We start from the raw sequence: 27,732 nt of genomic DNA, 5'->3' as shown, positions 1-27,732 counted from the left end.
TTAGTTGACTGTAAGGTAAATCTGAGTAGACATTTCAGGGCCACTAACAAAGCTCATTTGAAATTGGGCCTTACTGATACAAAAGCCTAACACCAGAGCAAGTGAGGTGATGATTCTGACACCCCCTACACACACGCAACCCCACCCCCTCTAGAGCGAGCTCCTGAAAGATATGTGCTCTGTTTTGAGCACCGTGCTTTCTTTTCACACTGGTCCCTGACAACAGTTTATCCAGAGGCAGATGAAGGGAATGGGGAAAGGGAATTTAGAGCAATGTCATTTGAAGAAGAAATGAAGAAATAAGAAGACCTAAGGAAACAAGGCAAGCGTCTTCAAATATCTGAAGAGTCGTTGTCTGTAGAAGGAGTTAGGCTCACTCATGAGCTCTAGAAAGCAAAGACGGGTTCCTGTGGCTAACAGAAGATGCAGGTTGAAGCATACCTCTTAAAACCTCCCTAACAAAATGGATTCTGTAGTCCTCTCTGGGGTTTTTCTGTTCTTGAGCGTGGGATCAAGACTCCTTGGCAGGGACACATTGCCTTAAAACTTCTAAGAGCTTAGGTTTCTACTGTATTACGATTGAACCACAGGGACAGAGGATAATGCTCACAGGAACCAGACAACAAAACAAGGTACTGTGAACTAAGTAATGTTTTAGAGATGAATATCTTTAAACTTGAATATATCTTAAGCTATAGGTTTGGATCAAGGCTGCTGATAGGTGAAAAGAAAACTTTAAAATGCAAATTAAATTGAAAGTGGTTCAAGTCTTTAAACTCAAAGGCAATAATACGTTTGTTGCTTTTAAACTAGAAATGACCTAAAATTTCTGTGTTTAAAACATATTATTAAATCAGCCTTCACGGCAGTTAAACAAAAAGCTTTAAAAAATTGTGTGTGGGGGGTGGTGAGTGGCGGAGTTTTTTTTTTAATTTGTGAAGAATTCTGGTTAGGAAGAACAGCAGTTGCTACTCCCAGCAGATGGCCTGCTGTGTTCAGGATTTAGTTAAATACATTTCTCCTGTTTAAAACTAAGTGTTCTTTCCTGAGTTACCTTAGTCCTTCACAGGGGCCTTTAAAACACGAAAAAAAACCAGAAGCAATTCTTCAGCTGCTTTCTAAAATACTTAGGTTGAAAAGAGGAAAACTATGAAAATACTTTTTTTTTGGTCACTTGGAAGGGAATTAGGAATTAGGGTTAGGATTCCCCAAGTAGAAGTTCTAGGGGTGAAAATTCATCGCTTACATTGACATTTCAAATTTAGGATTTCAATAATACTTTTTTCTTCTCCTTTCACATGTACCATCTAATGAAATAGATCTTCCCCATCCACACATATCAATACTACCAACATGGGTAATTCCTTGAGCACAATGACAGACACCTTTAACTGCATTGACATCTAGAAAATAGGGCTGACATTTCCCGTGATCTTGCCTTCCTGTCAGCCTTTTCCAAACTTCCAAAGATCCGCACTGGCTGGTTAGAATTATGACTGCTTTCAGCCTCTGAGTCTATCACCAGAAGTGTTAGAATCATCCATCCAGACTGATCTCAGGTAGCGTAAGGAGCCTGGGGTGCTTCAGCTTCTTAATGGCAGCCTTTCCTAATTTAGTTTTAAACTTCTAATCCTTTGGATGTTTTCCATTTTGCAGATCCTGAGTTTGTGTGTGAACGGACACTGAAATATTTTCTGGGAATTGCAGGAGGAAAATGGGTAGTTAGCTATTTTTGTAAGTACCGTATAATTTTTCCCCTCCTCCCTTTAACACCTCCAAATTGCATTTTGACACCTAACATTTTAACACCTAAGGTTTTTGCTGATGCTGAATCTGAATTTAGGAAAGGTCTTTAACAGTAACACTGAACTAAGTTTTATCTTTAGTGCATATGTCTTTGTTCAGATATGCTGGTGGTGTGGGGGGAAATGTTTTTCTTTTGATAACTAATAGGACCTAATCTGCTCCTGGCAATGTTAAGCATAAAATCTAGGGATTTATTTAATTGTAGGCAGAAATCCACGTGCAGCAAGCACTTTTATAATGTTAAATTAAGCATCAACGGTCTCTCTAGAAGGAAGTCTATTAAGGAGCTGTGGTTTTACAAAGAGAGGATCACTGTTCAGTGTTATTTCTCCCACACTCTTATGTGAATCACTTCACCATCCACCTCCATGAAGGGAGCTCTTCTGCTCTTGTGTAACCTGTCTTTTCTATGATCTTTTCAGGGGTCATCCAGTCTATTAAAGAAAGAAAGATGCTGGATGAGGTAGGTACTCTGTTTTACAAACTAATCAAAGAGACTTTATACCATTGAGTCATACAGTCACCAAAAATTTATCTGCTTCCTGCCTTGCACTACTTTCTAAAGATTTTCTTTGATAATATCCATCATCAAGAGTTATGCAGCGATTTCTGTGGTGATCCAGTGGTTAAGAATTTGCTTTCCAATTCAGGCAATGCGGGTTCAATCCCTGGTTGGGGAACTAAGATCCCATATTCCGCTGGGCAACTAAGCCTGCACACTGCAACTAGAGAAAGCCCACGCACTGCAGTGAAGACCCAGTATAGCCCCCCAAAAAGAAAAAAAGAGTTATGCAGAGCAAAGTAGGAAGTTCTGTGTTCTCACTTGTTTGTTTTAATAGAAACAATCCTTTCCTCAGAGAAAAGAAAAGGAATTTATAAAGTAGCAAACAAAGACTCATAAGCAGGAGAAACAGGCCCACCTAAATCTTACACGCATACATACACCTTTGTAGAAAACTCATTCACAGTTGAAGAAGAATCCTTCATATTAACATGCAAATGTGTCTGTTTAGAAATCTGATTCCTTCAAAGAGATTTCACTCTTTGATACTGAGAACAGGGAAAGGTAAATAAGATAGAGCGTAGGAGGAGGAATAATTTTAGCACAACCATCTTAGAGCTGCTGGTGACAACAGATCAGGCAAAATAAAATTACCAAAAAACAGTTTTAAACTATTATGCACTGTTCAATATATTCATAATTAATTAACTGACATTTCTGTTGGTTTTAACTTTCAATGCCATATTTTTGGGAGCCTGCTATCTGCTGGGCACCAGGAATACAGCAGAAAGCAAGACTGATAGGCCTCTGCTTTGGTGGGATGAATGTTCATTGAAGGGTGGGAGATACATAATAAATAAGATAAATAAAGATAAATAGATAAAGATGTGTTTAAATATCAATAAACACTATGAAGAAATATACAGAACAACAGACTGGCAGTTGACTGGGGACAGAGGTTGACTATTAATATTTAGGTAAAGAGACCCAGGAAGCTGTCTGAAAAGCTTGCGCTGAAACCTAAGAAACAAGAAAGAATTGACCTTGAAAAATGTAGGAAACAAATGTTATAGGCAGAGGACAGCAAACATAAAGGTCTTAAGAAAGGAATGAGCTTGATTTGTTAAAGAAAAATAGGCCAGGGAGGAACGTCTCTGGTGGTCAGTGGCTAAGACTGCACTACCAATGCAAGGGGCCCAGGTTCAGTCCTTGGTCAGGGAACTGGATCTCACATGCTGCAACTAAGAGTTCACATACTGAATATTGTAGGTCCTGTGTGCTGCAACTAGGACCCAGTGAAAAAGAAAGAAAAATGGGCCAGTATAGCTGGGAGTTGGTGAATCTTATGTAGGAAGCTGCGGAGAAGGCGATGGGACCCCACTCCAGTACTCCTGCCTGGAAAATCCCATGGACGGAGGAGCCTGGTGGGCTACAGTCCATGGGGTCGCTGAGGGTCAGACACGACTGAGCGACTTCCCTTTCACTTTTCACTTTCATGCATTGGAGAAGGAAATGGCAACCCACTCCAGTGTTCTTGCCTGGAGGATCTCAGGGACCGGGGAGCCTGGTGGGCTACCGTCTATGGGGTCACACAGAGTCAGACACGACTGAAGTGACTTAGCAGCAGCAGTAGCAGCATGTAGGCAGCTGAGGTTAGACAAGAGGTTGGAGAAGGTCATAGACAAGGGCCAGGTTTGGTGTGAGTCATGGTAAAGAGTTTGAATGTTATCTGTACAGTAATGAGTCCTGGAAATGGTAAGAAGAGTTTAGTTTGCGATGGTTGGAAATAAGACTTACTAATAGGTTAAATCGGAGAAGGCAATGGCAACCCAGTCAGGTACTCTTGCCTGGAAAATCCCATGGATGGAGGAGCCTGGTAGGCTGCAGTCCATGGGGTCGCGAAGAGTCGGACACGACTGAGCGAATTCACTTTCACTTTTCACATTCATGCATTGGAGAAGGAAATGGCAACCCACTCCAGTGTTCTTGCCTGGAGAATACCAGGGACGGGGGAGCCTCGTGGGCTGCTGTCTCTGGGTTCACAGAGTCGGACACAACTGAAGCAGGAGCAGTAGGTTAAATTGGAGGATGGGGTAAAGAAGGGAATTGAGAGTGTAATGGTTAAATTTTTGTCGTGAACAACGGAGTGGATGTTCAGTTCAGTCGCTCAGTCATGTCCAACTTTTTGCCACCCCATGGACTGCGGCAGGCCAGGCTTCCCTGTCCATCACCAACTCCCAGAGCTTACTCAGACTCATGTGCATTGAGTTGGTGATGCCATCCAACCATCTCATCCTCTGTCATCCCCTTCTCCTCCTGCCTTCAAACTTTCCCAGCATCAGGGTCTTTTCCAGTGAGTCAGTTCTTCGCATCAGGTGGCCAAAGTATGGAAGTTTCAGTTTCAGCTTCAGCATCAGTCCATCCAATGAATATTCAGGACTGATTGTGTTTAGGATGGACTGTATGGATCTCCTTGTAGTCCAAGGGACTCTCAAGAGTTTTCTCCAACACTACAGTTCAAAAGCATCAGTTCTTCAGTGCTCAGCTTTCTTTATGGTCCAGCTCTCACATCCATACATGACTACTGGAAAAACCATAGCTTGGACTAGATGAACCTTTGTCGGCAAAGTAATGTCTCTGCCTTTTAATATGCTGTCTAGGTTGGTCATAGCTTCTCTTCCAGGGGCAAGCGTCTTTCAATTTCATGGTTGCAGTCACCATCTGCAGTGGTTTGGGGGCCCAAGAAAATAAAATTTGTCACTGTTTCCACTGTTTCCTTATCTATTTGCCATGAAGTGATGGGACCAGATACCATGATCTTTGTTTTTTGAATGTTGAGTTTTAAGCCAGCTTTTTCACTCTCGTCTTTTATTTTCATCAAGAAGCTTTTTAGTTCCTCTTCACTTTCTGCCATAAGGGTGGTGTCATCTGCATATCTGAGGTTATTGATATTTCTCCCTGCAATCTTGATTCCAGCTTGTGCTTCATCCAGCCTAGCATTTCTCATGACATACTCTGCATATAAGTTAAATAAGCAGGGTGACAGTATACACCCTTGATGTACTTCTTTCCCAATTTGGAACCAGGTCTTTGTTCCGTACTTAGTTCTAACTGTTGCTTCCTGACCTGCATACAGATTTCTCAGGAGGCAGGTTAGGCGGTCTGGTATTCCCATCTCTTTAAGAATTTTCCACAGTTTGTTGTGATCCACACAGTCAAAGGCTTTGGCATAGTCAGTAAAGCAGAAGTAGATGTTTTTCTGGAACTCTCTTGCTTTTTTCTATGATCCAACGAATGTTGGCTTTTATTTATTTTTTTTGAATATTGGTAATTTGAACTCTGTTTCCTCTGCCTTTTCTAAATCCAGTTTGAATGTCTGGAAAGTTCTCAGTTCATATACTGTTGAAGCCTCGCTTGGAGAATTTTGAGCATTTCTTTGCTAGCACGTGAGATGAGTGCAATTGTGTGGTAATTTGAACATTCTTTGGCATTGCCTTTTCTTTGGGATTGACATGAAAACTGACCTTTTCCAGTCCTGTGACCACTGCTGAGTTTTCAAAATTTGCTGGCATATTGAGTGCAGCACTTTCATGGCATCATCTTTTAGGATTTGAAATAGCTCAACTGGAATTCCATCACCTCCACTAGCTTTGTTCGTAGTGATGCTTCCTAAGGCCCACTTGACTTTGCATTACAGGATGTCTGGCTCTAGGTGAGTGATCATACCATCATAGTTATCTGGGTCATGAAGACCTTTTTTGTATAGTTCTTCTGTGTATTCTTGACACCTCTTCTTAATATCTTCTGCTTCTGTTGGGTTCATATTGTTTCTCTCCTTTATTGAGCCCATCTTTGGATGAAATGTTCCCTTGGTATCTCTAATTTTCTTGAAGAGATCTCTAGTCTTTCCTATTCTATTGTTTTCCTCTATTTTGCACTGATCACTGAAGGCTTTCTTATCTCTCCTCGATATTCTTTGGAATTCTGCATTTAGATGGGTATATCTTTCCTTTTCTCTTCTGCCTTTAGCTTCTCTTCTTTTCTCAGCTATTTGTAAGGCCTCCTCAAGCAACGGTTTTGCCTTTTTGCATTCCATTTTCTTGGGAATGGTCTTGATCACTTGTCTTGTACAATTAATTGTCAGGAACCTCTGATTGTCAGGAACAATGAAGTGAATGTTAGTGATGTTAATTAGATAAGGAAGACATGAGGGAGGAGCGTGTTGGGAGGGGGAGGAGTGAGAGGCAGGAGTAGAATCAAGAGCTCTATTTTATTTATTTATTTTTTAAATTATTTATTTATTCATTTTCGGCTGCTCTGGGTCTTCATTGCTGGAGGCAGCCCTTCTCTAGTTGCAGGAGAGCAGGGGCTACTCTGTAGTTTTGGTGCACAGGCTTCTCACTGCATTAAGCGTCTCGTTGCGGCTTGCAGGCTCTAAGGTGCAGGCTCAGTACTTGCGGCTCACAGGCTTAGTTGCCCAGAAGCATGTAGGATCTTCCTGAACTGGTATCCCCAGCATCACAAGGCAGATTCTTAACCACTGGACCACCAGGGAAGCCCCATGAGCTCTGTTTCAGATGCATGGATTTGGGAAATTATGTTGTGTGACACCCAGATAGAGAGGTTAGTAGGCACAGGGGTACGACGAGGACTGTTAATTTTAGGGTCATCTTCAAACAGATGACATTATTTATCACTAGACTCTTCTCACTCACATGACCAGGAAATATTCGGAGTTCTTTGGTTTTTTTTTTTTTACCATACCACGCAGCATTTGAGATTTTAGTTCCCCAACTGGGATGGAACCCATTCCCCCTGCACTGGAAACACAGAGTCTTAACCACTGGACCACAGGAAAGTCCCAGAGTTATTTTACCTAATAACAGCCTGTGATTATACTCATGACTTTATTTTTCTTTATAATACTCTTAGCAACAAATGTGGTCCCTGAGAGTCTAAGTTTCAGTAAGAATTGTTTCTAAGCATTCGTTTCCCCAAATTCTCCCAAAAGCTCTAACCTCTTCAATTTGATTAGTCTTTATTTCCTCATCCTTGACCAGTCAAAATATGATTATGAAAAGCCTCTTTCTTCAGTATATTAAATATATATTTTATCATTTTGGTTTCATTAACTATAAATCTCTCAATGGGAAACCTGAGAAGCCCTTACTTCTTTAGATGATAATACAGATTGATTTAAAAGATCAGGAATTCTCCAGTTATCTTTAAACAGCCCAGTATTAGCAGTTTAAATGCTAAGTGAATGTTTTGAGAGGAGATAGATGTTGAAAATTAAAATACATCAAGTCCCAGTGAGGTGAAAAGCCAGTTGTTAGTTTCTGTCCAGAAAGATTTGCTTCAATGAATTGATTTCAGCAGCTGAGATGCTGGTCATTTCATTCATTCTACCAATAAGGATGATTTTGGGGGAAGGGGGTCAAAACTGCCTGGCAATACATTCCTTAAATATGACGTATCTCCTCTGTTTGCATTGAAGGAAGCTTTTTCTCTGACCCCTGTGGTTTGGGTTTGGTTTCTTTCAGCATGATTTTGAAGTCAGAGGAGATGTTGTCAATGGAAGAAACCATCAAGGCCCAAAACGAGCAAGAGAATCCCGGGACAAGAAGGTAAAGCCCTTCTCCCCAGTGTTGACAAAAAGCCCACCTACTCCTCTGCATTCTGACCACTTCAAGGAGATGGTCTCATTCATCTTATAAGGGGCCTTATAAAATGGTCCCTTACACTGCTAGAACAAGTAGGTGCGTTCATAATAGGGTTGTTTTTTTTTTTTTAGCTTTGCTAACCCAACAAAGTAAATAAGTACAGTCATTCCTCAATACCCTTGGGGAATTGGTACCAGGACACCCTGAAGATAACCAAAATCCAAGGATGTTCAAGTCCCTTTTAAAAATGATGTCGCATTTGCATATAATATCTTCCCTTATATTGTTTTAAAATTTTTGCTTTGTTTGCTGTGCTCAGACTTTTTCTAGTTGCTGCAAGCAGGGTCTGCTTTCTCGTTCAGTGACTTCTCTTGTTGCAGAGCATGGGCTCTAGGGCATGTATGCTTTATAGTTAGGTCTCAGGGGCTCTAGAGTGCAGGCTCAGTAGCTGTGGCACGCTGGCATAGTTTGTCTCAAGGCATGTGGGATCTTCCCAGAGCAGGGACCAAACCCATGTCCAAATTTTTTTTTTCCAAATATTTTCCTTTGACAGTTGATTAAATCTGGACATAGAACTTGTTGGATCCAATAAGGCAGTGGGCCAACTGTATTATCTGTTTTATAAATGAGGGAGCTTAGAGGTTTAGAGAAGTTATATAATTTGGATTTCCTTCTAGGGTGCAAATCTTAGCTGATAAATGGCAGAGCTGGCATTTGAGATAGATGTGAATCTAAAACCTTTGCACTTTCTCCTTTGCAGTGGTGTTTCTCTATAGCAGTGTGATAAGTGCTGTGAGGGGGTGTACCCAGTTCTGTCTGGGGAGCATAGAAGAGGAAGTGATATCATTAACATCTATGCCATGTTCACTATATCCAGGGACTGCTAATTAATTAAGAATTTTACAGCAATTCTAGGAAGCATGTACTATAATTATGCCTATTTTATAGATGAGAAAATTAAGGCTCAAAGAGGTTGAGTAAATTGCCCAAGCTCACACAGCTAGTTGTGAGCCCAACTAGAAGCTGAACCCCTGCAGTCTCCCTCTCAAATCTGACTCTTAATGACAACACCATAGTTTCCTGGCATGTTATAGGAGGTTTCATACAGGAAGAAAATTTAATTATTCTGACAGCTTTACAAATAAAAGACTATAGGCCCAGGAAGATTCAGTGACTTTCCTCCCCAGATCATACCATTGTGGATGATGTAGCCAAAATTATGTCATTCTCTCAAGGAGAAATCCAGGCAAGATTTCACACCTTCAGAAAGACACATGTACCCCAGTATTCATTGCAGCACTATTTACAGTAGCCAGGACAAATCGATAAGTGAATGGATAAAGAGGATTTGGGGTGTATACACAATGGAATATTACTCGGCCATAAAAAGGAATGGAAGTGGGTCATTTGTAGCGAAGTGGATGGACCTAGAGTCTGTCACATAGAGGGAAGTCAGAAAGAGAAAAAGAAATATTGTATATTAATGCAAATGTGTGGAATCTAGAAGAATGATACTGTTGAGCCTGTTTGCAGGGCAGGAGGAGAGATGCAAATGTAGGGAACAAACGTGGACACAGTGTAGGAAGGGAAGGGGAAATGAATTGGAAGAATAGCATTGACATATATACACTACCATGTGTGAAATAGATGGCTAGTGGGAAGCTGCTGTATAGCGCAGGGAGCTCAGCTCAGTCCTCTGTGATGACCTAGAGGGGTGGAATGGGCTGGGGAAATGGGAGGAAGGTTCACGAGGGAGGGGATATATATACATACATACAGTTGATTCACATCATTGTGCAGCGGAAACTAATACCACCTTGTAAAGCAATTATACTCCAACTTAAAAAAAAGAAAAAGATTTCGCACCTGCCTCTCAGGCCTGAGCTGGCTCTCGGGTCACTGAGCGCTGATGTTCCTGGTCTGCATTCCCTCCTTTTCCAAATGTGCACCACTGGGCATCTCAGAACATCCCCATACAGAGCACCTCCTGTTCCTTTATAGGACTTGAGAGAGAGCCAACAGAGATGCTTTTCTGAGGAAAACTGCTTTGGGAGATGAGCACAGATGGAGCCCTGGAGCTCAGAAACCCTTGGGGTTGGCGTACCCTCACCCTTTGAGTCTATCAAGTAACTTCCAGATGCCAAGAAAAAATTGCTGCCCTGTTTCTCCTCCTGCTTGGGCCCCAGGGCAGCTCTGTGTGAGCCAGTCAGTTGTTTTTATTCCACTGGATGCGAGGCAGAGTCAGCACCAGATTCTTCCCTCCTTGAAAGGAAAGTCCAGCATTTGGAGTTAATGGCAGTGACGGAACATGCTGGTCAAAGTAATGTTGTTCATAAGACACCAAGTGTTACCATAGTGGTTTTTTGTGGAAGAGAAATGTATTTGAAGAGGTGAAATTTCAGATTTCCTATCTCACAACTAGACATCCTCATCAGTGAATGTCAGCCTGGATGTTGACATCCAGAATGGAATTAGGAATTAGAATTCCTAATCTTTTGTACTATTTGCAGCAACATTTGGCTCCAGTCGGGCTTCCCTGGTAGCTCAGTTAGTAAAGAATCCATCTGCAATGCAGGAAACCCTGTTGATTCCTGGGTCAGGAAGATCCGCTGGAGAAGGGATAGGCTACCCACTCCAGTTTTCTTGAGCTTCTCTCGTGGTTCAGCTGGTAAAGAATCCACCTGCAATGTGGGAGACCTGGGTTCGATCCCTGGGTTGGGAAGATCCTTTGGAGATGGGAACAGCTACCCACTCCAGTATTCTGGCCTGGAGAATTCCATGGACTGTATAGTCCATGGGGTCCAACGAGTCAGACACGACTGAGTGACTTTCACTTCACTTCACTTGGCTCCAGCTGGCTGTCTGGAGACAACTTTTAGCATCATAAACATGTAGGTCCTGCCAACAGGTTTAGGATGCAGTTTATTTGTAGAGATAGTAAGAATGGCACAGATGGAGGTTGTCATTTACAGCAGAAGCAGACTTGTCCTACTATCTGTCCTTATTCCTCTGGCTGAGGTTAAAGTGGGAGGGGAGGAAGGAGAAAGGTGAACATTTCCTAAAAGGCCATCATGTGTTTTTAGCTTCCTGATTTTTCTCTGCTCCAGTCTCTCTTGAAGCCTTGTGAGTTCTAGGCCTAGACAGTTTTCGATTTCGTGGAATGGGGAGAAAGAAGGAGGGTCAGGAGAGAACATAGGCTACCTAAATCGTATGTATCCAGCCAACTGGTACAATTTCGACTTTTTCTTTAAAATGATACTTAATTCCTTCCCTAAGAACCTGTGCCAAAGCATGGGTAAGAATTTGCTTGTCTGGAAAGAGTCGTCACCAGCCACATGAAGCTGTTTACATTGTGATTAACTAAAATTAAATAAAATAGGAAGTTCAGTTCCTCAATCATCATGATCACATTTCAAGTGCTCGTTAGCTACAGGTAACTCATTAAAGCAATTATAGAACATTTCCACCATCACAGAAAGTTCTTTTGGACAGTCTGTTGAGTACTGTGAGTAGAAGAGGTACCTACAAGTTACAGTGTGATCTGTGTCTCCTGAAATTTATGCAGTCAGCTTAGTGGAGAGAGGCAGAATCAGGCTTCACCGTTAGGTTGAAGACAACTTGGGTTGCCTGAAGGAACAGTGGCCATTCGAAGAGCAGTGTGAAGGCAGGAACAGATGTTGTGGAACTAGAAGAAAAGGAGCATGTACACATAAAATAAATATAAGCCTCTCTGGCAGTTAGGGTCAGGGTTCGTACTGACTTATCAAGTCTGGATAGACATCAAACTTCAGATGATAACTTGAATCTTTTGCCATCCAAGCCTTTTCTTTAAGATAAAGGAGGACCAGTTTTTTTCTTCTGATCTTACAAGAAGTATAATTTACCTGCACAGGTCAGGGGAGAGCCTGGACCTGATTGGTAGCAAGGTGGGATCCTCAGCTGTTGAACGACAATGAATGACTGTAAAGTAGATCAAATACATAGAGCACTTAAATTCTTCTAAAATCCATCAGTGTTGTGGACACTGGGCTGATTATCTCTGGAAAAGAGCAGCAGAAATTATCAGGTGTTAAAGAAAAGGAAATGTTCTTACTTTTGAGAGTCTCTATATTGCTTTGGGGGGAAATTGCCCCCCATGGCATGTGGGATTTTAGTTCCCCAACCAGGGACCGAACCCTTGCCCCCTGTTTTGGAAGTGCCATCATAACCAGTGGACCACCAGGTTAAGTCCTCTATATTGCTTTTTATAAAATCCATATCTTTTACAATGAACGTTTCTTTCTTTCCACCCCTCTCCCTCTTTTCACCCAGATCTTCAAGGGCCTAGAAATCTGTTGCTATGGACCTTTTACCAATATGCCCACAGGTAAGAGAACTGCTCAATCCAGCACCAACCTCTCCCCTACATCATCACCTTATGGGGGTTCCCTCAGTTGGGTGAGATATTCTAGAGGTTATTCTCTTTCTCCACCACCCATCAGACAAAACTGCACCTAAATAGCCTATGGCAGGGAACTAGCCCAGTGCCCCTTCTCAAGAGCTAGAAGGCGGTAAAGAGTTAGCACACAGTGTGCTCTGTGCTCAGTGGGATAGAGCTGCTTTTGAAAGGGGGAAATAATAAGTTAGGGAGAAGATACCTTTTAGGCTTGTAAATGTCAAGAAAGAATTCTGCTCCTCCTAAACCATCTTTATTTGAAACAGAGACCAAAGCACAGCAGCTGCCTAAGCCCTGTGGGCCTGGGGCCCCACACAGGCCCAGAGCAGAGGAAGACTCTTGATGAACATTTTCTAATTAAATTCAATACTGAATGTAATGTTATGTTGAGAAGTGCTGTGGAGCTCAGCTCTGGAGTTGTACAGCGCTGAGGTCCTGAGGTGTGTATAGATTTGGTTCATTCTTTTCCAAACAGAGGCTACCCTCTGGCCTTTTCCAAATAGAGGCTGCCTTCTGGCTACCCAGCTTTGCCTCTGTACCCACTTCTGTCCCAGAGATCAGGTCCTCCTACTCCCCTGAGGACCAGATGAGCAGAACCTGGCAAAGTAATTTTGCTTTTGTCTTTATTGTTTACTGATTGGATTTTTATGAAATTTCCAAGTGCCACTCAGAGCTTTCTCAGTGTTTCTGTACTTTGATATAATGAGAACCAGGGTCTCTAGCAAGCTGTCACTTTGGAGGTGAGTTAATGGACCTTAGTGTACTCAGCCAAACAAGAAGGAGCATCTCAGCAATCCCTAGAAATGGACTGACTGATGGAAAAGAGAACTTGAAGCTGCCTGGAAGCCACCCAGCGGTCAGTTCTGCTGATTTTCCAGGTCCAAGTGGCATATCGCTATGATCTCTTCCAATTTTTCTTCCCCCAAGGGATTTGATCCCAGCTCTGTAGACAGCCTTTCCCCACCAATGTGCTGAGTCTCTGTCCAGAGTGACTTGTATTTTTTTCTTGACTGAATGAATTATCTTCCCGTCTTTTGACATTTACAGTAATTACCACCAAGTGTGGTGCTGTCAGTGGCTGTGATTATCAATTACCAACACAGAATTAGGCAGGGAAGGAGGGATGGCAGGTGGGTATTTTTTCACAGTATCTTAGCCAGCAATTTAGCAAATTAATGGAAATTAGATCTTTTTTTTTTTCTTCCAAAGAGTTTCATTTGAGAGACTTTGACCTTATCTACCAAGTGGCCTTATGGGTACTGATAAGCAAAGTAGGTAGCATATCCGTGGCAAATTGACTTTGTAGAATTAGAATTTGTAGTTTAAGGCCTTTCTGTCCCTTTGGAGTGGCAAAACATGGACTCTCCCACTGAGAAGTTTTGCTGTAAGCCTTCATCCAGAGGAGGATGGGGTAGAGAGCTCAGGTAAATGTGTAGATCACTGTGGTGATTTTGAGTCTAAATGTCCTGTTTAGATCAACTAGAATGGATGGTGCAGCTGTGTGGGGCTTCTGTGGTGAAGGAGCCCTCATCATTCACCCCAGGCCAGGTAAGTGTTTGGTGCCCTATCAGGGAGGACATAGTATCCTGTCCTGAGATTGAGCAAGACAGAACCCATCAGTCCCTAGGAACCCCCAATGTACCCTCAGGTGCCTCACCTCACCCTGACCCTTCTCTGCCCTTGTACCTGTGCCAGAAGACTCTATCTCTAAGGGGTAAGTGAGAACCCAAGAGCTCCAGGTATTTAACACACCTAAGGGGATACTCTTTCCCTCTGTGTGCGTGTGTGCTCAGTCGCTCAGTTGGATGCAACTCTGCGACCTCATGGACTGTAGCCCGCCAGGCTCCTCTGTCCAAGAGATTCTCCAGGCAAGAATGCTGGACTGGGTTGCCATTTCTTCCTCCAGGGGATCTTCCCAACCCAGGGAGCAAACATAGGTCTCCTGCATGTCCTGCGTTGGCAAGCGAATTCATTACCACCGAGCCACTTGGGAAGCCCTCTTTCCCTCTGACCCTTCCTTTTTACCATGTGCCCTTCTCCCTCATTTGTGTGGTCGCCCACAGAGTAGTCTGCTTCAGCAAACCATTGAGAAGTGGTGAAGTGACTGTCGCAAAAGTCCTGTTCTGACACCCTCGATGCTTTTTCCTTCCTGGGGGTGCAGGGTACTCACCCAGTTGTGGTTGTGCAGCCGGATGCCTGGACAGAGGATGCTGGCTTCCATGGTGAGTCTCTCTGTAAGGTTTCATCCAGAGGAGTCTGAGGTAGAAGGTCCAGGTTAAGTGTGCAGATTACTGTGGTGCCTTTAAGTTTAAATGTCCTATTTGTATCATCTGGGTGGAGGGTGCACCTGTGAGAGCCTCCAGAAGGCCATAGGCTTGTACCTGCGTCCTATGGGGCGGGATGCATTTTATTCACTACAGATTACCCAGTGCTTGATTAACACAGTTGTCAGTACACTCTACATGCTCAATAAATATTTGTTGCATGAATGAATGAATGGCCGAAATGTCCTTTCAAAACATGTTTATTGTTTATTTTATATTTTAAAAGTAGTGCCTGAATTGTTTCCCCGGCGGGGGGAGGGTTAAATATGAAAATTCATCACATAAAATATAAATGAGCACAAACGCAATAAAATAATACCAGTAAGCCCAAGATTGTCCACTTGGAGAGGATCACCAGAAAGTTCGTGTGTCTGTGTATACACAGGTATATTTTATACAGATGTGATCATGCTCATCAACTGTTTTGTTTTTTCATTTAAGATATTGCAAACATGTTTCCACATCATTAAATTGCAATGCTGTTTTGCTGTTTCTGTTGATTTTTCCTTTAACAGATTGGAGCTCATGTTAATAAAGTTGCCAGAGGCTGTAGGCTTTTACCAGTAGTCACTCCTGAGCTTCAGAGTAAGGTTCTATTACTACATCCTGAAGCATTGCTGAGGATCCATGATTTAGCTCCTGCCTGAGGAGCTCTACAAACTCATCCAACCAGTTGCCCCGAGTAGATTTAGAGTCTCGTCTGGAAAATGTGAACTGATACTAATCTCTGCTTGTGTTCTCTGTCCCCAGTGATCGGGCAGATGTGTGAAGCACCTGTGGTAACCCGAGAGTGGGTACTGGACAGTGTGGCCCTTTACCAGTGCCAGGAGCTGGACACCTACCTGGTCCCCCAGGTCGCCCAGAGCTGCTGCTGATTCCAGCCAGCCGCATATATTAGAGATAGGGCCTGTCTCTGCAGGATCCCAAGAATAAGCTTAAGAAATGGTCTTTTTCCATGTTTAAGAAGCACCTCTTCAGTACTTCCACAGCCCCGATTACTAAATATTTTATGTACATCAGCCTGAAAAGAACTTCTGGCTCTGCAAGGGTTGCTTAAAGATTTTCTGCTTCAGGTCTCCCTTTGAAATCTGCCATGAGCACAAAATTGTAGTAATTTTTCACCTGAAAAGAATTTAAAATAATTTAAACCCCACCAATTGAACAGGATGCTGATTCATTATTTATCAGCCCTATTCCCCATCCATGCATGAGCTGGAGGCACAGAGTGGCTGGCCTCAGGAGAATAGCTGGTTTCCCCAAATTTGTTTCTCAAAAGGCCAAATTTCGTTTCTCAAAAGGCCAAAAGTCAGATCCTTCAATGGAAGGTGAGTGCTTGGGAATCTTGACGTGACTTAAAATCAGAACAGTCTGAGAGCAGCTCTCAAGTGTTGGAATGGAGCATTGGGTAGTGAATCCAGAGGCAGGTAATGGATGTAATATAAAATTTGAGGGTTATTTGAAGAGAGGGGAGTCATTCTGGCCCTGATCTCCTAAAGTCTGGGCCGTAGTTGTTGGATTTCTAAAGAATTTCTCAGCACTAATGTGCTCTAAAGCAAAATCTTTTCAAGAACTGGTATCCAAAGAAAGTCTTCTAACTCCCCATTAGTAACAAATAAAATGTTTATTGTTGCTCTGATATATGACCCATTCCTCTTGAAATGTAAGATCTCTGATATAAATATTTCAAGTCCGTAAAATGATGGATCCCACCAGGAAAGGAGCTGTTTGCTTTCCTTGAGGTAATTTTTTTCCCTTTGCTCCCTATTGCTGAACTGTACAGATTAATAAATAATTTTGTTTGCTGAAGGAAGAGAAAGTGTTTCATAAACTCATGATCCAGGACTATTTATAATTGTTGGAAGGACTAGGTCTTCCTTAGTCCCCCAGTGTGTGGGGCAGCAAAGACTTGATTATACAAAATATGTTTTGTAAATGTTGTATTTTCACCTGCAAATAAACTTGGTAGCAACACCAAGTCTGACGGCTCACTTGCAGTCTTGCTCAGAGCCTTTTCTCACTATCTCCTCTGTTGTTGTTGCTAAGTCATGGGTCCAACTCTTTGCCACCCCATGGACTGTAGCCCATCAGGCTCCTCTGTCCATGGGATTTCCCAGGCAAGAATACTGGAGTGGGTTGCCATTTCCTTCTCCAGGGGATCTTCCCAACCCAACGATCCAACCCAAGTGTCCTGCATTGGCAGGCGGATTCTTTACCACTGAGCCACCAGCAAAGCCCCTCTCGTCTGTTAAATGGGGGTAATAATAGTACCTACCTCCTAGGATTATCAAGGGGACTTCAAAATCTTATTGTATTTGTTTTGTGTTACTGCCATAACAAATTTGTCACTAATCTAGTGGCTTAAAACTATACCCATTTATTATCTTACAGTTCCGTAGGTCAGAAATCCAAGACAACTCAGCTGGTTTCTTTGTTTCAGGCTTCACAGGACTGTGTTTCTTCCCAGAGGCTCCGGGAATGAATGTTTCCAAGTTCATTTCATGTTGTCGAGATTGTTCCTTGCAGTCTTATGACTGAGATATCTCTTCTTTGCTGGCTGTCAGCCAGAGGTCATCCTTAACTTCTAGAGGTCACCCACATTCCAAACTCATGGCCTCTTACCTACATCTTCAGAAGCCAGCATTGCCTGCTCAAATTGTCTCACGGGATCTCTCTGACTCCTGCTTCTACCTCATAACTCCTGCCAGAGAAATTTCTGTTTCTGGTAGGAGTGTATCCACCAGGTAATCCAGGGTGATCTCCCTATTTTAAGGTCTGTAACCATAATTAGAGTTTCCAAGTCCCTTCACAGCACCTAGCTTAGTGCTTGATTGAATAACCCCTGGGGCCAGAAATCCAGGGAGGACATCTTTAGAATTCAGACAACCCTTCCTAATTAACATGCTTAATCCACTGATAACTGTATCATCTTTTCTTGGTCTTTGCTCTGTTCAGAAATTAGCATCCTTTTTGACACAGAGAGGGAAATCCTTGCATAATTCAGTACTGCCTTATTTGTAAGGAAGGCGGATAGGTGAAGGAGAACTAGAGAAAATGGAACTACCTGCCATTATTATATTTTTATCTCATTTAGTCCTTTCATTTATTTTTGGTTTCGCTGAGTCTTCAGTGCTGTGCGTGCGCTTTCTCTAGTTGCAGTGAGCAGGGCTCCTCTTGGTTGTGGTGCATGGGCCCTAGAGCAAATCCTCAGTCGTTGTGGCATATGGGCTTTGTTGGCCCTGTAGCATATGGAATCTTCCCACACCAGGGATCCAACCATGTACCCTGCTTCACCAGGTGGATTCTTAACCACTGGACCACCAGGGAAATCCCTCATTTAGTCTTCATCACAGCTCTGTGAGGTGGGTATTTATCACCTCATTTGAAGACCAGGAGCTAGAAATTCAACATTTTACTCAGTGTGCACAGCTAATAAATGACAACACAAAGATCTGAACCCATGCCCTTTCCATCCCACCATTCAGCTTTTCACTTGCATCTGTCACTGACCCTGGGTCAGAAAGCGAGCGGTTCAGGTCAAGGGAATTTGGGGAGAGGTGTGAATTGTGAGAGGAATTAGTGCACTTTGGCTTTTTTTTTAGGCCACACCATATGGCATGTGGGATCTTGTCACCCACCAGGGAATCAAACCTGTGCCCCTGTATTGGACTGCCAGGGTGCCAGGGGAGTCCCTCTCTGGTCTCTGTTATGGGCTACAGTGGGAGGCAGTAGAAAATTCCTACCTCCTGATGGCAGCTCTACTTGGAAAGCAGCCCTAGGCAAGGGGATTTACAGGACTGGATCCTAGCTACTTGTTTTTCCACTCCCATCTAGCTTCCTCACTTAGGGTTGTTTACTTTCTAGTTGTCCAGATCAGTCCAGTTCAGCCTCACCCACTGGTGCAGCCTCTCTTGGGTCCAGGGCAGCTTCCTGTCTACCTGAGAGAAGAGTCCATAGAGGCAGGCAGGAAGCAAGTGCTTCACAGTCTTCAGTCCAAAATGTCTCATTCCTGTGACAAGCCATGGCTTACTGGACCCTGAGAGTAAGCTAGGCCTCATCCTGCTTCCCCTATCACTAATGGGTTAATAGAAAAAGTGACATCTATGTAGTATATCATGCCTTCCGAGGTATCCTGGGTGAAAGCAGAGACTAAGAAGTTTTCCGTAATTGTCTCTTAAGATCTCCCAACAAACATTCACCCAATCTGTTTTCCCTGCTCTGCCTAACCTCTCCCAGAAGTCAGCTTCTGGGTCTGGCCTCATGATGCTTGGCAGAGCTTAAGAATTTTATCCGATGATGGAGTAAAGCTACTTGCTTTTTTGACCTCTGGCTTTAAGGTATCCTCCCACTTTTCCATCCCGAAATCTTCAGCCCTTTAGCAGCCTTTGGGGAATGATTTCCTGTGCTGCCTTTATCTCATTTCATGAAATGAAAAGAAGCTGGAAGGGAAGGAGAAGAGGAAGGATTATCATGCAGGCGCAGGGAGGGGGGCCTAGAGAAGAGCTCATAGATTATCTCCCTCCTGAAAAATGCAACCAGAATCATCCACAAAGTATCGGCTCAAAAACATGCAGGGGAACAAGAAAGGAATCGGTGTTGGGGTGGTTGGAGCGGAAGGAGCCAAGGTGCCCAGAATGTATCCTGTGAAGGCTGCAAGGAGCAGATAAAGGCAGCCCCAGAGGCAGGGGGCACACGGAGGAGGGCAGGGTGAGGCGGGAACTGCAGATCCACCTATAGAACCCAGGAGAGAGTGGGGCCTTCTGGTCAGGAATGGGGGAGCTAGCTGGGAAATGGCTAAGCCCGGGAACCCTGTACCAAACTCCAAGAATGCCTGGCTCCCTTCAACAGCCTGTAAATCTGCCCCTAACAAGGAGAAAATTAAAGAAAAGAATCTGGGCAAATAGAAAATTAAAGAGAACTAGAGACAGCCAGCTGCCATGGAGAGCAGGGATCAGGGAGGTGCAGGAGGAAGATTCCGAAATGAGTCTCAGAGATCAGGAAAATCTTAAGTAATGGTTTGAGGGGCTGGAAGAAATGGAGAACAGGAGACTCCCTGCATGTTGTGGGAGCCAGCCAACCAGAGCTCAAGGACCCAGAATGAAAGGGCAAGTTAGCACAGTGATTCTCAAACCACAGTCCCCTGATGAGGAGTGAGGGGGGAGGCTGAGACAAAACCTGTTAACTATGCAGATTCCTCATGCAGATTCTATGCAGGGCCTCACTCTAGACCTGGTGAATCAGAAACTGGGGGAAGAGCCCAGCAGTCTGAGATTCTGAAGCAAGTTCAGGTTTGAGAACCACTGGCTTAGTGGAAGGGGCTGCTAATTGGTATAAAATGTCACCCTTGGTCTGTTCTGTCTCCAGGAGAAGTAGGTCTTAGGCCCCTTAAGGAAAACTAAGATTCCCGGGGTCCGTGAGTGGATCTTATCTACAGAGCTGGCTCCAGTTGACTCCAGAATGGCTCTTTAAACAAATACGAAGCAAAGGACAAAGATTAAATTATATTAGCAACCTAGGAGCCAAAGAGCCAGGCTGCTTAAAACAACAGCTTGAGGTTTAGGAGGTTTTATTAGTATTTAAATTGCAGTGAAACCACGGCTGCAGCCTTTAACTCCAGCATAGAGATATGCAAATGTGGCATTGCAACAAAAGGCAATTTCAGACAACCCTCCAGGTAATGAGAACAAATACAACAAATGATTTTATAATTTACCTTTATTGACTGATGGAAATCAAGCCCTTACACAGTGAGAGGTGGCCACCACCAGCGGGCTCTGAGGGGAGGAGAAAGCTGGCCTGGAGGGAGAAAGGCAGGGAAGCCCCTAGTGACAAGAAAGGTCCAAGGAGGGCAAAACCAGAGGCCGATGGGAAGAAGACAAAATTAAAAAGAGAAATGGAACCCCAATCCTGGGTTCTGGGGACCATCTGATCTTGCCAGCTCTCAGGAGCAACAATAATAATCACAAGGGACTTCCCTGGTGGTTCAGTGGTTACGAACCTGCCTTGCAATGCAGGGGACACATGTTCAATCCCTGGTCTGGGAACTGAGATTCCCAACATACCATGGAACAACTAAACCTGTGTGCCACAACTGAACCGGAGCCACAGCTAGAGAATGTGCAATCAAGGTCCTGCATGCTGCAACTAAGGCCCTACGTGGCCAAATAAATAACCATAAGTGACTGATCATTTGCAGCACTCCTACAAAGTGCCAGGCTCTATTCCCAACTTAAAAATGACATTTTGAGAGGTCAAGCAGCCTGCCCAAGGTCACAGTACAGAAGGAGGTGGCAGAGGTTTGATTCAAAGATTTGTGTAAAGCTAAACTGCTGGGAACCAGTCCTAGGAGATGATAACAAGGTTAATGATTGAGGGATGACTACGTCCCGGTTCTATGGTGGACTCATGTTCTAGGCTTGTGGAAGAGTGGAGGAAAGATCCATTCCTGGCATTCTAATTGCTTACTATTCAATGGGTGGAGCAAGGAAGCCACTGATTACCTTTGCAGAATTGTATCTTCTGGGGGACTTGCCTGGTGTTCGAGTGGTTAAGAATCTGCCTTCTAATGCAGAGAACGCATGTTCGATCTCTAGGTGAGGAACTAAAGTCCCACGTGCTGTGGGGCAACTAAGCCCGCGCGCCACAACCAAAGAAGCCAATATGCTCTAGAGCCAGTGCTCCACAAGGAAGACCCAGCACAGCCAGGGGGAAAAAAAGAATAGCATTTTCTGGTTCAGAAGTCCTCTGGGGACTGTGTGGTGAGCTCTGCCTGCTGCGGGGCACCTCACATGTCCACATTATGAAGGCTGGCAAACAGGAGCTTTGAGACCTAGTTTCAGAGACCCAGAATGATAAGGCTGTTTGGCATGCAATCTTGGTGCAATGATTCTCAAACCAAGCCATGAGCCCCTGATGGGGGATGGGGGAGGGCGGAAACTGCATCCTCTAGGAACTTGTTAGATAGCAAATTCCAGGGACTCACTTCAGACCCACTGAATCAGAAACACCATGAGGAAAGCAATAATTCCAAAACAAGCTCAAGGATTCTATCCCTGGTCAGGGAGCTAGATCCTACATGCTGCAATTAAAGATGGAAGATCCTGTGTGCCAAAACTAAGACCCAGTGAAGCCAAACAAATAACTATTAAAACAAAGCTGCTCAAGTTTGAGAACCACTGGCTTAGTATTAGGGGCAAAACATCTCAAACTGACCCCTGGAGCTTGGATAGGATTTGGCCAAGTGGAAAGTCAGAAGATTCCAGAAGTCCCAGTTCACCTTCAACTAGCAGAATTGGGGGAAGGGTCCAGAAGAAGAGTTGGAAAGTCTTCTAAGGATGTATTTCTCTGACCTACCACGCCTCAGACTGTCCCTTCCAAGCTGAAGCCCATCCTCATCAGTGCCTCACCTGCTGTGTCTTTCAGGTACCCTAGCCACCATATATGAGGATTCACAGATTTCTGGTCACATTCTGTCTTGTCTTCAGTGTGTCCTGTTCTGTCATCTCTGCAGGCCCCAATATTGCCCACCCCACCTCCACAGAGCCTTTCCCACCTCTTCCAGGCGAGAATCTCTCCCCCACCACCACCATCCCCAAACATCCCAGAAGTTTTGCTTTATTGATACTTTCTAAGTTATTCTGTACATATTCTATGTTCTCTATTTGACAAGAAGGTCCTTATGGGCAGGATTAGTATCATTTTATCTTTGTTATAACCTAGCTCTGTTCTTAGGGATACCTTGTTGGGTACTCAATGAGTATTTGCTGAATGAATGGGTAAAGGATAAATGAATAGACTCATTGAGTAAAGGCCTTATCCAACTGCTGACCCCCCCTGCAAGAAAACCAGCCACATTCTGCCACTGAGAGTGCTAATTTCTTTCAGTCCCTCCCACCCATTTTTCTAGCACCCAAATTCATTCCAGAAACAGTATGAGAGATCCAAATGTCCAAGAATCCCTCTTCCTCTTCTAAGCCCACACCTACAGATTTCCTCCTTGATCTCATGAAGCCCACTGCTTTGTGATGAGTCAAACCACTACCTTCCCAGACAAAGAAGGTATTTCCCCACCCATGTGTCCTCCAGCAGGGCCTCCACAGACTGAATACTTGCAACAGATAAGCTGCTGTGCCACCATCACTGGAGAAATAACTAGGATGCTCACTATAATCTTGCAAGTTCAAAGCACTGCCACAACCATTATTTCTCTCTCCTTGCTGGCTCCCTAGGAGATCACTAGGATAGAGATTGTTATCCTCACTTTATAAGTGATAAAACAGGTCCATGGGAATTCCCTGGTGATGTAGTGACTGGGACTTGGTGCTTGCACTGCTGAGGGCCCGGGATTTAGTCCCTGGTTGGGGAAACTAAGATCCTGCAAGCTGCACCACGCAGCAGAACAAAAACTGAAGTATCCAGGGTCTGGTCAAAGGTCACCCAGTGAATTGATGGCACACCTAGAACTGACTAACCCAGGACTCCCTATTCATTAGAGCACAGATGAAAATGCTCTCATTGTGGTGTCTGAGCTGTTTCGTCTGAGAGAGAGTGAGTGGATTCTGGGGGAGTAAGGATATGGAAAGATAAAGTTTGTGACCCTGTAAAGCTTTTCCTCTGCAATCCTGTAGCAGTTGCCACTGGTTAGTTCCAGAAGAGATTTTGTGTTTTTTTGTTTGTTTGTTTAAAACATCACCACATGTCCCAGATTGGAGCAGGGGCGGGAGGCAGGAATGAGGTGAATCCAAAGATAACAGACACAGGTAAGCAGATGTTTACCATCTTCTCTTGAAAACAATCTCAAGCCAAATGGCAGGAGAAACTCAAATGACTACTTATGTGGGTCTTCCCAGCTGTTAGGCTGTGGGACTCTGCAATATAACTAGGCCCAAGTGGAGAGAAAAATCTTCCCTTGGTGAAGCCTGGGGTCTGGTGAGGGGAGGTCTCTTGGAGGCAAAGGGCTTTGGAGGCTGTCTCAGGGCGCTCTGCAGCTGCCAGGGTGAGAAGCCTTCTGGTGGGATCATCGTCTAGCGAGCACACAGAGGCTGTGAAAGCCATGGAAACCAAGATTTGTGCTGGAGCCTCTGGTTTCTAACCCAAGGTCAGAAAAATAGTCTCTACAGGAATTCAAGAGGCCATTTCCTGGGACTTCCTTGATGGTCCAGGGGTTAAGAGTCGGCCTTCCGATGCCAGGGAAGTAGGTTCAACTCCCAATTCGGGAACTCAGATCCCGCATGCCCTAGGGCAAGTAAGCCCGTGGGCCTGACACAGCCTAATTAATTAATTTAAAAAAGAAGAGCCCTTTCCCTAAAGATGTGGTCCCACGGCTGTGCTGGAGAAGACAGTGATAATCTCTTGCTTCCCACCAAAGCCTGATCTCTCTCCCCAGGATCCATCCTAAAGCACAGGCTTTGTCTTCTCCGCACCCCCAGGCCAGCTCTGGGCTTTTCTCAGCCTTTAGCCCAACACCAACCTCCGTTACTCCTCAACTCTTTGCTGAGGCCTCGGCAGCTTCCCTGTGCCTCTGGAGCCCGGGGGGTGTGGAGAGGGACAGAGGAGCATGACACCCTTGCCCAGAGAGGCGGTGGTTGCACTACACCGTGAATGCACTGCATGCCACAGAGCTGTACACCTTAAAATGGTTAATGTCACCTCATGTGGGTTTCACTTTAGTTAAAAACAAGAATGGAGCTGCCCTGGGAGCTCTTGGGCGAGGAGAGAGAAGCTGGGCCTCTGGGAGGCTGTGAGGGTGGAGCCCCCTTGCTGGGAGTGGCAAAGAACGACAATGGGAAGGCCAGTCTGGGCCCGCCCCCTCCTCCAGCAGGACCAGATGGGAACTGAGGCTGGGGAGAAAGGCCCAACCGGGGCACTGCTGCCGCTGCAGAATACAGCACTCAGTGAAAGCGAGGAGGCCGCAGCCGCCGCTCATTTGCATCATAAGTGATTGGTTTTCCCTGCTCGTCCCTCATTAGGACACAATGGACAGTTGTTTGCTGGCGCAGCAGATCCATTTACCAAGGGAAAGAGGACACAGAGCAAGAGTGACTGATGGGCCATAGTAAGTTGGGGGGGAGGGGGGAGCCCACCTCCCCTCCCCTGTCCCCTCTCCCCGCCACTGCAACTCCTGTTCTCACACAATGAGAAGGGACCCCAAGAGCAAAGCAACCCCCTCATTTTACAGATGAGGAGACTAGGATGCTAAGAGGGGATGAGACTTGCTAAAGTCAAACAGCGAGTTCATGGCAGAGCTGGGGCTTCTAGAATCTGTAGTCTCAATTCTAGACTCTCATTTCAGGCTTCACTCCACTGGCCTGCCACACCTTTCCCATTCCCAGCTTGCCGCTCTACCTCTCTGTGGTCTCCTTCCTTCTGTTCTAGGCCTTGGATTTCATCAGTTCTCTCTCTCCTGTGTCTATCTAATCTCTCTATGTTCCTGCTCCTCTCTGTACTTTTTCCTCCTGGTTTCTAGGCAGCTAGGATAATTACTAAACTTCTAATTAACCCCTGCCCTAATGAGGGTGGGTCTGGCAGGAGAGGGAGCAATTTTGAAACTGTCTTGGTGTGTTTAGGGGATTGGTGGGTGGGGGGGGGGCAGTTTATAAACCAGGCACTAGAACAGACACATGATACATGTTGCCTCATTCCATCCTTTCAATTGTTGGAGGCAGTGATCTTAGAGACAGGCTCAGAGAGGCTGGGGAAATTGCACAAGAGCGCCCAGCTGCCAAATGGCAGCTGTCTGACTCAAAAATCTCCACCTCGCTCGCTCATCGCTCTCTGGCACAGAGGCTAAAGCAGGGTATGGAGGCCCCTGATTCCAGGTTCATTTAGGTACAACCTTGCTGAAGGAGGCCACTGCTTTGTTGCTTCCCTGTGGCAGAACCTGCCTCCCCCCTCCCTACCTTCAGGTCCCACCTTCCTCTGGGCCCCTTTGGCATGATGGTGAAATATCACAGATGCAAGCTTTTGCCCCTGGTGGGGATGGGGGGGTGGTGAGATAGCAGTCAAGAGGGAGAAAACTGACAGACCCAAACTGTGGCAGTCCCCTTCCTGCAGACACCCCCTCCCACTTCCTTGTCTGCCCCTCCCCTTTGTGGGTCAAGCTTGCCAGCATCTGCGACTGTCTCATTGTGCTCTGGGGGAAGGGGATATTCGGGGTGAGTGGGTGTCTGTGTGCATGAACATAAGGCCTCCGGGTTCATTCTGACACTGAATGAAAAACTCACCAATTATTCGTCCAATCCCATTAATATGCAGACAGACATCTGTTATTTAGGAGTCAACAGCAGAGGCATTTTCTTGGTGGGGAGGAACACTCATGTATGTGTCCCTCTTGTCTCTTTGGCTGCTGGGGAGCGGGGGGGGGGGGGGTTGGGGGGGTGGGTAACTGTTCGGCAATCACCCCACATGCGGCAATCACCCCACATGCCTAGACTGGGAGCCTCCCCTCTCTCTGACCCTCATTTCCAGCCTTGAGGAGGAGTAGAGGGTTGGCTAGAAATGGAGAGAGACCTGGGAACCCAGCTGGAAGGGGGAAGTTGGGGAGGGGGCTGCACTGTGTAGAAGAAACTCCTTTGTTGGCAGAGAGGGAAGTGGGGGGTGCTCTGAAGAGCTGAACCCCTTTCCTGGGGAAGAGAGTGGAGCAAAGGAGACAGCTGTACTAGGATCGCCTGCCAGGGTTTTGGCATCCACCAGGAACCTCAGGGACGTGACCTTAGCCCCCACCTCCGACCACTCTGCGTGTATCTGGAGTGGGGTTACTATGGCAACATGGGGCCCTCACCCAGACTTCAGAAAAGGTAGTAATGAGGGGAGTTCAGAAAAATGGGGACCAAAGGACATCAGCCTTTGGAGGAGGCCCTAGAGCACTCTCTCTGGCCCTCAGGGTAGGTGTGGAGACATCTGAGCTCCCCTTCCTGTCTTCTGGTCTTCCTCCAGCCTGAAGCCCAGCACAAGAGGGCTGCTCCAAGAAACTTTTCCTGCTTCCATCAGGCCTGCTTTAGAGACACTCAATCCTGGAGTTGTAAATAATAAAGCTTGACAGCAGCTCAGACCCAAAGGGGTCTGATCCAAAGGGTCAAACAACTTTTGTACATTCTTTCTTCTCTCTGAATCCTCAACAGCGCAGTGAGGCAGATGTGACCATCAGCTCCCTTTTCCATGTGTGAAAACCGAGGTTCAGATGTGTGCAGGGCTCCCCAAAGGCTCCCCAGGGAAGCAGCAGCAGAGTGGGGACCCAGACCCTTGGACCTCTGCCTCTAGATCTCAAGCACTTTCCATGACCGTCCCTTCTGGAAAGGCTGGGGTCCTGAGGGGAATGACCCTCTGTCAGCCGTAGGCTCTTCCCCTCTGCCATCCCTTCCTTCCCCTCCTCCCTCCAGGGCAGGCTGATTGAGGGCGGGGGAGTGTGTTAAGAAACACTGGCGGCATCACAGTGTGATTAGTTGTTTATTTCATTAAATGATTAACGAGGCTACATTGTTTCCCAAACGGGTGTCTAATTTGTGGGGGAAACAGCTGCAGGGGAGGAAGCTGGGTCTGACTTCTGCATCTGGGGTGGGGGTAGGTCCCCCCTATTCTGGCCTGCACGGGCCTTTGAGGATCTAGGAACAGAAACAGTCCCATTCTCTCCTCCTATCCTTTGGGCTCCTCAGCCCAGAGGCACAGCCTCCTCCTTGGAAATAAAACATCTGACAGCCCAGACCTGCAGAGGGGACAAAAATCTGTTCCCAGTGGTACTGGAAATGTATTAAACTTTGGGGGTTCCTCCAGCTGATTTATCTTCCTAATTATGTTTGCTTTAGGCAGATATTGAAATGCATTTGCGTTCCCTGAGCCCGGCAGGAGAGGGAGGTTGGGATGTACTTTGGTGGCTACAGGCTTGAGCCTGCTTTGTACCAAAGTGATGAGAAGTCACAGCCCCCAAATCCCAAGACAATGGTAGTCAGGCCCCCGTGGGGGAAGGGTCAGGCCTCTAGGGCCAGACTGAGATCCACAGAGCTGGGCCCC

The 27,732-nt window shown here is 45.3% G+C and overlaps 1 protein-coding gene across 1 annotated transcript in view; it reads left to right on the top strand.

Moving 5' to 3' along the window:
- The window catches only part of BRCA1 (BRCA1 DNA repair associated), a 65,215-nt gene extending 49,599 nt beyond the window's left edge, over positions 1–15,616 (top strand). The window contains exons 16-22 of the mRNA XM_052658434.1: positions 1,657–1,734; positions 2,229–2,269; positions 7,852–7,935; positions 12,283–12,337; positions 13,881–13,954; positions 14,568–14,628; positions 15,481–15,616. Coding sequence (XP_052514394.1) covers positions 1,657–1,734; positions 2,229–2,269; positions 7,852–7,935; positions 12,283–12,337; positions 13,881–13,954; positions 14,568–14,628; positions 15,481–15,605 — 518 coding nt within the window. The 3' untranslated portion in view covers positions 15,606–15,616. The remainder of the gene's footprint in view (positions 1–1,656; positions 1,735–2,228; positions 2,270–7,851; positions 7,936–12,282; positions 12,338–13,880; positions 13,955–14,567; positions 14,629–15,480) is intronic.
- The last annotated feature ends 12,116 nt before the right edge of the window (positions 15,617–27,732 follow it).

Source organism: Budorcas taxicolor, chromosome 19 (genome assembly GCF_023091745.1).
Source record: "Budorcas taxicolor isolate Tak-1 chromosome 19, Takin1.1, whole genome shotgun sequence".
Taxonomy (NCBI): Eukaryota; Metazoa; Chordata; class Mammalia; order Artiodactyla; family Bovidae; genus Budorcas; species Budorcas taxicolor.
The sequence above is the reverse complement of the archived record's forward strand: the minus strand, read 5'-3'. Positions and strand labels throughout refer to the sequence as shown.